General features: G+C 51.1%; 1 protein-coding gene and 1 pseudogene across 1 annotated transcript; one reads left to right on the top strand and one right to left on the bottom strand.

Moving 5' to 3' along the window:
• Positions 1–1146: 1146 nt before the first annotated feature.
• LOC133386041 (ubiquilin-1-like) lies at positions 1147–2925 on the bottom strand. Its single transcript, XM_061629666.1, has one exon. It carries the CDS (start codon positions 2923–2925, stop codon positions 1147–1149), a length of 1779 nt encoding a protein of 592 aa, XP_061485650.1.
• Positions 2926–4610: 1685 nt separating this feature from the next.
• LOC133386352 (5S ribosomal RNA) lies at positions 4611–4729 on the top strand (annotated as a pseudogene).
• The last annotated feature ends 2666 nt before the right edge of the window (positions 4730–7395 follow it).

Below are 7395 nucleotides of genomic sequence, written 5' to 3'. Positions count from 1 at the left end.
CTGAATGTGGTGGTGCACCATCGCAGTGGGCTTTGAACCTGCCCTTTCAGGTGAATTGCTGGGGCCATTTCTTTCCATGTTTAGAAGCCTGCATGAGCCAGCCCTGCCCGCATGATCTGTGTCCACCCTTTGTTCGTGGCAGATGGATAGGGTGCACATAACTTGCTTGGGCAGGCATTTAGACCATGCACAATGGGGAGGGGGTGGGGAGCCCCCACTGTCCTGAGATTGGCTTCCATGCTCTGCTGCACATGGAACCTGCAAGCGCAGGCCATGTGCGAATGGCCACAGAGTTGGAAGGGAGCAGGAAGGAGCCCCCACAGTCCAACCACCTGACCCAGGGGAAGGAGGACCCTCCACGGATCAAGCTACAGCAGTCCAGTCCCACCAAGTGTGTGCCATGCACAAAAGACACCTGCAGATTAAAGAGCTTGAGGGAACTCAGCTGCACACTTCAGGTGGTGGGGTGGGTGGGGGAAACCACCCACACAACCATCCCAAAGGATGTGGCTTGTCAGGCAACCTCAGTAGGGGTGGGGGAACTCCACCCCACTCCCACTCCTCATGCCCTTCGTGGTGGTGGTGGTGCTCATTGCCAGACAGTGAAAAGCCAACCAGAAGGAAAGGAAGAGAAGGGCAGGGCAGCCCTGGGTGAACGCTGGATGGATCCGGCCTGGCCAGGAGCCTCCCAGTTGGAGCCCGGAGGTGCCGGAGACCGTTCTGGGCAAGGCAGAGCCTGTGCCGGCATTCTTCCCCACCTGCCAAGCAAGCCCCAGAAGGCTAGCAGCAGACCTGGAGGAAGGGGTGGGGGGGAAGCTAAGGGTTCTCTGGACAGCCCGAGTGGGCCCCTCGCACCCCACCCCGTCTGCTAAGGCCAGAGGGAGCCCTGAGGGGTCCACAGGCAGAGGGTCTCTTCACCCCAGGCTGCGTGCGCATGCAAGTGACACCTACTTCCTCCATGGCCGTCAGGCATCTGTCGGGGATGTTTTAATGTAAGGCATCCACTGGGTCTTCCTTCCCCTCCCCATAAGCAGAGTTGCTCTCACTGCTAGAGAAAAGGAGCATCGAGGCAATGCCACTGTAATATCCACCATGCTGACTTTAGTGTGTCAGGTGACCCTACAAGAGGCAAAGGTAAATCTGTTGCTAGGATGCACGAGAGTTTGTTAGCTTTTCAACTGCGGCACCAATATCTCCTTCTGTGTCAATGAGAGCCTGCAAGTTCAGTTCCTGGTTCGGGAAGCCCATGGCCCGGAGCTGCTCCAGCTGCGTCTGGTAGAGGACCCCTGGAGCTTGCTGATCCATCTCTTCCTCCTCCTCCTCCTCCTCTCCTCCCCCGCCCCTATCTGCTCTGGATCCGCTGCTTTCGTCAGCTGAGATGAGGCTCCCTGCTTCTGAGGACAGGCTTTCTCCGTCGTCAGAGTCTTCCATGCTTTCAGGATCGACGTCTGGGTCCGTCAAGGCTTGGAGGAAATCGGGCACTTCTCTCGTTAGAGTCAGCAGGCTCATTTGCAGCTGAAGGAGTGCCTGGAGGGCTCTGGGGTTAGTCAGCAGTGCTGCAGCCTCTGACCGGGCCAGTTTCTGAGGGAGGTGCTGCACCCAGCCTTGAGGTGGGGGGCCGTCGTTACTCGCAGGGGAGTTGCAGTGGCTGAGGAATGCCTGTGTGGGGCCACCCGGCTTAGAAAGCGCGGTGGACATGTTCTGCATGAACTCCAGGTTCTCTGTGAGCTGGTGCACCATGTTCTGGATGCTTTCAGACTTGCTGAGCCCAGGCCTGACTCCAGGACCTAAGGACAGCAGGATGTAGCCCTGCCCTGCACCATTGCTGGCGCCGTTGATGTCACTGTTAGAGAAATTATCACCGCTGCTGTTGGACTGGGGAGCCCAGGGGTTCGGCAGAGGCTCCCTGTTTTCTGTCCGGGCCAGAGGGCTGATCCCCCCCGATGGCGGCTTGCTCTCTGATGGGGCAAACGAGTTGCCCTGGAACTGTGCTTGGACGGCGTTCAGCATCGGTGCTTCAATGTCATTGTAGAGCTGCTGCAAGGCACTGTACCCGCCCGGGATGCTTTCAAGGTTGCTCAGAGCTCGGTCGTGGTTCCTGATGATCTCGTCCATCACTGCTGGGCTGGTGGCCACGTCAATCATTTCTCGCAGGAACTCAGAGTTGTTGAGGATGTGGCTGATCTCAGGGTTCTGCTCTGCCAGTTGCTGCATCTGAGGAACGGACATGATCATCTGTCTGACCTGCTCGGTGTCGCCAAAGAGGTTCTGCACAAACGGCTGCTGCAGCACTTCACTTATCAGCTCCTGTCGGGTCACATCCTGGTCCTGGGCCTCGCCCACAAAGTCAGACACATCCGTGGCGTTGAGGCCCAAAACATTCATGCCAGTGACCCCGATGAGGAAGCCCAAGAGAAGGGGGTTGTTGTTCAAGGTGGAGCCATCCAGGTTCAGTGTCATCATCTGAAGCAAGAGATTCTCCATGGTCTGGGCAACGAGCTCATGACAGGAGGCCATCAGCTCCTCCGGCTGGCCATTCCACTCGGACAGGTCCAGGCTGTGCTCTGATGACGAGGCCTCCCGGCTAGGTGGCACTTGCAGGAAGGCGATGGAGGTGGCATTTCCTGGTGGCAGCACAGGGCCCCCTGGAGGTCTCCTCTGAGACTTGATGAAGAGATGCACTTTGGACCCATTGCCAATCTTATGCTGCCCCAGAGTATCCTGGTCTTTTAGGATCTCACCGGCAAAAATCAGCGACAGCTGCTCAGGGGGCGTCTTGAAGCGCTCAGAGATGAGCTTCTTAAAGTCCTGGACGACGGTGCTGTCAGCCACTTCAAAGTGCTCCTTGCGCTTGAGAGTCTTGACTGTCACCTTGATGACCCGGGAGCCAGTGGGAGCCCCGGGGCACTTCTTGCTCTCGGACATGGCTGCTGCTCAAAGGGCTGCTGGGATGAACCTCGCAAAAGGAGAAGGAGGAAAGCGGGGCGTCTCTGCTGCTGCTTGCTGTAGAGGTGAGCGGTGGGAAGGGGCCAGTGGTCTGCTGCCCCCCTTAGTCTCAACGCTGCCCAAGGCCAGAGCAAACATACCAGCGAGATGTTGCCCTTCTTTTCCGCTTGCTTACCACCTGGCAGGTGCCTTCATTTTCCTCTTCTCCCCCTCTGCTGGTGGTGCTGCCCTGGGCATGTCCTCTCTGTGAAGCTGGCTAGACTGTGAGGTCACCGCTGACCTCACAGAGAACTGGAGGGGGGGATTGGTGGCCTACACCCCCATGTTTCCCCTCCCCAATAAATTTGCCCCCTCCGTCTTGATCCCAGTGGTGCAGTTAGGTTGTTTAATATTTTTAGACTCGGGAATTCATGGACTTACCTGGGGAGGGGGTTGGGGAGAGGTTTCTTTAGACAGTAAATTCAGTGACTTCAAAATGTGAGCAGCCAACCTCTGTGCTATGGTTGGGACCTGTCTTGCTCATTCTGCCGAGGGGGAGGTGGACTTCTGCCCCCAAACACTGCCCTATTGGCACCAACTGGCTCAATATTTAATAAACTTACAGACAATCTTTAAAGGAAAATTCGTCTCCGGAGGTTTACAAGCCGCACACCACCCACGCTTTCTGTTTTCAGCATCTCTGCTGACCTTGCACTGGAGAGACAGCATGAAGGTATCACATTCAGGGGTGCGCCTTCCTTCTTTGAATTACAGGAAGGAACCCACCCATGGCCCATTTTTCTCCCTTACATGGTTTGTCTTCTGATGACATGAGAAGCACTTGTAGAAAACATGGCAGGACTTGAAAATCCAAGTGGATTTTCCAGGAAAAATCTGAAGGCAGGAGTAAGCCAGGCAGAATCTCTGGGATCCCTGCTTATCTGTCTTCCCTATGAGCATCGCAGTTGCACAGCCCCCTGCTCCACTGAGGCATTATTGATGGTTCTTGGGCAAATGGGAGGCACCAGCTCAGAACTGTGACTTCTGTTAAGGAAGAGAGTCTACGGTCCACTGGAAAGAAAACAGCCACAGAGGGGGAAGGTCAGCCGGCAGGTGGGTGAGGTGGGCTCTCCATGCACCACCAGGGAATAACTTACCCCTCGTGGAAATCCCTGATTATTAACAAGGTGTCATAAAATGCCACCCGCTACAAGGACTAAAGTGGTCGCATACTGAGCTTCAAATGCAGAGCTTGGTCTTCTCCTGGGGGCATCTGGCTGTCCACTGTGAGAACAGGATACTGGACTAGATGCACCCTTTGGCCTGATCCAGCAGCCAGGCACTTCTTATATCCATCGATTCTTAAATGCCCCCAAGCACAGCAGTGATGCCATGGCCAGTGGTCTGGATGGAAGACAGTGGCTGGACACCTAGAAAAGTGCAATGCTTCCAGCAGCGGGACGGTCAGTTGCAGTTCCAATGGAAGAGCAGTGACTGGGCAGCAACAGGAGGCATCCACCCATCCGGAAGGAGATGTATTTATTTATTTATTAAAAGTGCATTTACCACCCTCTTTCAAAACATCAGGGCAGTGGACAGCAGCATAAACACATTTAGAACAAGACGAAACACAGACACGTAACCTTTGGATTAAATAAAAGCAGTAAAATATGTGTATATACTGTATATATATATAAAGTACCCTGAATGTGCCCGATCTTGTTTGATCTCGGAAGCTAAGCAGGGTCAGGCCTGGTTAGTACTTGGATGGGAGACCGCCTGGGAATACCGGGTGCGGTAGGCTTAGAGGAAGGCAATGGTAAACCACCTCTGAATACCCCTTACCATGAAAACCTTATGAATATGTATATCCAAAAAAGACTCCTAGGGTCGCTGTCATAATCAACTTGAAGGCATATTTATTTATTTATTTATTCATTCATTCATTCCATTTCTACCCTGCCTTTCTTTTCATGATAGAAACCCAAGGTGGCTTACATATGGTTTCCAGGCAGTCTCCCATCCAGGCACTCATAGAATCATAGAATGCCCTCTCTCAGCCACCATCACCCCCAGACCTCTGAGGATAGCATAACTACCAAGAACGCCCCCTCTGCTCATCTCAACAACCAAGAGGGTTTGTAGGGACCTGACTAATACTTGGATGGGAGGCTTCCTGGCCTATGGAAGGAAGGAAGGAATCATAGAATCATAGAATAGTAGAGTTGGAAGGGGCCTATAAGGCCATCAAGTCCAGCCCCTGCTCAATGCAGGAATCCAAATCAAAGCATTCCAGACAGATGACTGTCCAGCTGCCTCTTGAAGGCCTCCAGTGTCGGAGAGCCCACTACCTCTCTAGGTAATTGGTTCCATTGTCGTATGGCTCTAACAGTTAGGAAGTTTTTCCTGATGTCCAGTTGAAATCTGGCTTTCTGCAACTTGAGCCCATTATTCCGTGTCCTGCACTCTGGGACAATCGAGAAGAGATCCCAGCCCTCCTCTGTGTGACAACCTTTCATGTACTTGAAGAGTGCTACCATATCTCCCCTCAGTCTTCTCTTCTCCAGGCTAAACATGCCCAGTTCTTTCAGTCTCTCCCCATAGGGCTTGGTTTCTAGTCCCCTGACCATCCTTGTTGCCCTCATTTGAACCTGTTCAAGTTTGTCTGCATCCTTCTTGAAGTGCAGAGACCAGAACTGGACGCAGTTTTCAAGATGAGGCCTAACCAGTGCTGAATAGAGGGGAACTAATACTTCACGCGATTTGGAAACTACTGTTAATGCAGCCTAATATAGTGTTTGCCTTTTTTGCAGCCACATCTCACTGTTGGCTCATATTCAGCTTGTGATCAACAACAATTCCAAGATCCTTCTCACATGTTGTATGGCTGAGACAAGTATCCCCCATCTTATAACTGTGCATTTGGTTTCATAGAATCATAGAATAGTAGAGCTGGAAGGGGCCTATGAGGCCATCGAGTCCAACCCCCTGCTCAATGCAGGAATCCAAATTAAAGCATTCCTGACAGATGACTGTCCAGCTGCCTCTTGAATGCCTCCAGTGTCCCCCATCTTATAAATGTGCATTTGGTTTCTTTTTCCTAAATGTAGAACTTTGCATTTATCCCTGTTGAATTTCATTCTGTTGTTTTCAGCCCAATGCTCCAGCCTATCAAGGTCCCTTTGAATTTTCTTTCTGTCTTCCACGGTATTAGCTATCCCTCCCAATTTTGTATCATCTGCAAATTTGATAAGCATGCTCTGTACCTCCTCATCCAAGTCATGAATAAAAATGTTGAAGAGCACTGGGTCCAGGAATAAGCCCCGTGGTACCCCACTTGTTACTTCTGCCCAGTTTGAGAAGGAACCATTGATAAGCACTCTTTGAGTACGATTCTGTAGCCAACTGTGGATCCATCTGATAGTTGTTCCATCCAGCCCACATTTAGCTAGCTTGCTAATCAGAATATCATGGGGCACTTTGTCAAAAGCTTTGCTGAAGTCGAGGTATATTATGTCCACAGCATTCCCACAGTCTACAAGGGAAGTTACCCAATCAAAAAATGAGATAAGATTTGTTTGGCAGGATTTGTTCTTCATAAATCCATGTTGGCTCCTAATAATCACTGCATTGTTTTCAAGGTGCTTACAGATTGACTGCTTTATAATCTGCTCAAGAGTTTTTCCAGGGATTGATGTTAGGCTGACTGGTCTGTAGTTCCCCGGTTCCTCCTTTTTGCCCTTTTTGAAGATAGGGACAACATAAGCTCTCCTCCAGTCATCCGGCACTTCACCGGTCCTTCACGATTTCGCAAAGATAATAGAGAGCAGTTCTGAGAGTTCTTCAGCCGCATCTTTCAATAATCTAGGATGCAGTTTATCGGGCCCTGCCTATTTGAACTCATTCAAAGTGATTAGGTATTCCTTGACCATTTGTCTATCAATCTCAAGCTCCAATCCTACTTCATGTTTCCCAGAAGGGTCATAGACCCTCTTTTGGGAGAAGACCAAGCCAAAGTAGGAATTGAGCACTTCTGCCTTTTGTTTGTCATCTGTTATCATTTTGCCATCCTCATCGAGTAGCAGAACCACCATTTCTTTTCTCTGTCTTTTACGATGGATGTACCTGAAGAAAGCTTTTTTGTTGCATTTAGCATCTCTCACTAACCTCAGCTCATTCTCAGCTTTAGCCTTCCTGACACCATCCCTGCAATTCCGTGATACCTGCCTGTACTCTTCCTTTGTGGCCTGGCCTTCTTTCCACTTCCTGTATGTGTCCTTTTTTGTTTTCAGGTCATCTCTAAGCTTTCTGTGAAGCCACATTGGCTTCTTCTGCTGTTTTCCCCCTTTTTCCTTGTTGGAATTGTTTGCCATTGTGCCTTTAGAATTTCCTCATTTAGAAACTCCCACCCATCTTGGACTCCTTTTCTCATTAGGGTGGCTTGCCATGGAACTGTACTTACAATTGTTC

This window comes from Rhineura floridana, chromosome 5, assembly GCF_030035675.1.
Source record: "Rhineura floridana isolate rRhiFlo1 chromosome 5, rRhiFlo1.hap2, whole genome shotgun sequence".
In the NCBI taxonomy this organism is placed as follows: domain Eukaryota; kingdom Metazoa; phylum Chordata; class Lepidosauria; order Squamata; family Rhineuridae; genus Rhineura; species Rhineura floridana.
The sequence above is the reverse complement of the archived record's forward strand: the minus strand, read 5'-3'. Positions and strand labels throughout refer to the sequence as shown.

Bases quoted from the DNA above. Each gene is read 5' to 3' on its own strand.
- LOC133386041 (XM_061629666.1), bottom strand. From the start codon at position 2,925: ATGTCCGAGAGCAAGAAGTGCCCCGGGGCTCCCACTGGCTCCCGGGTC.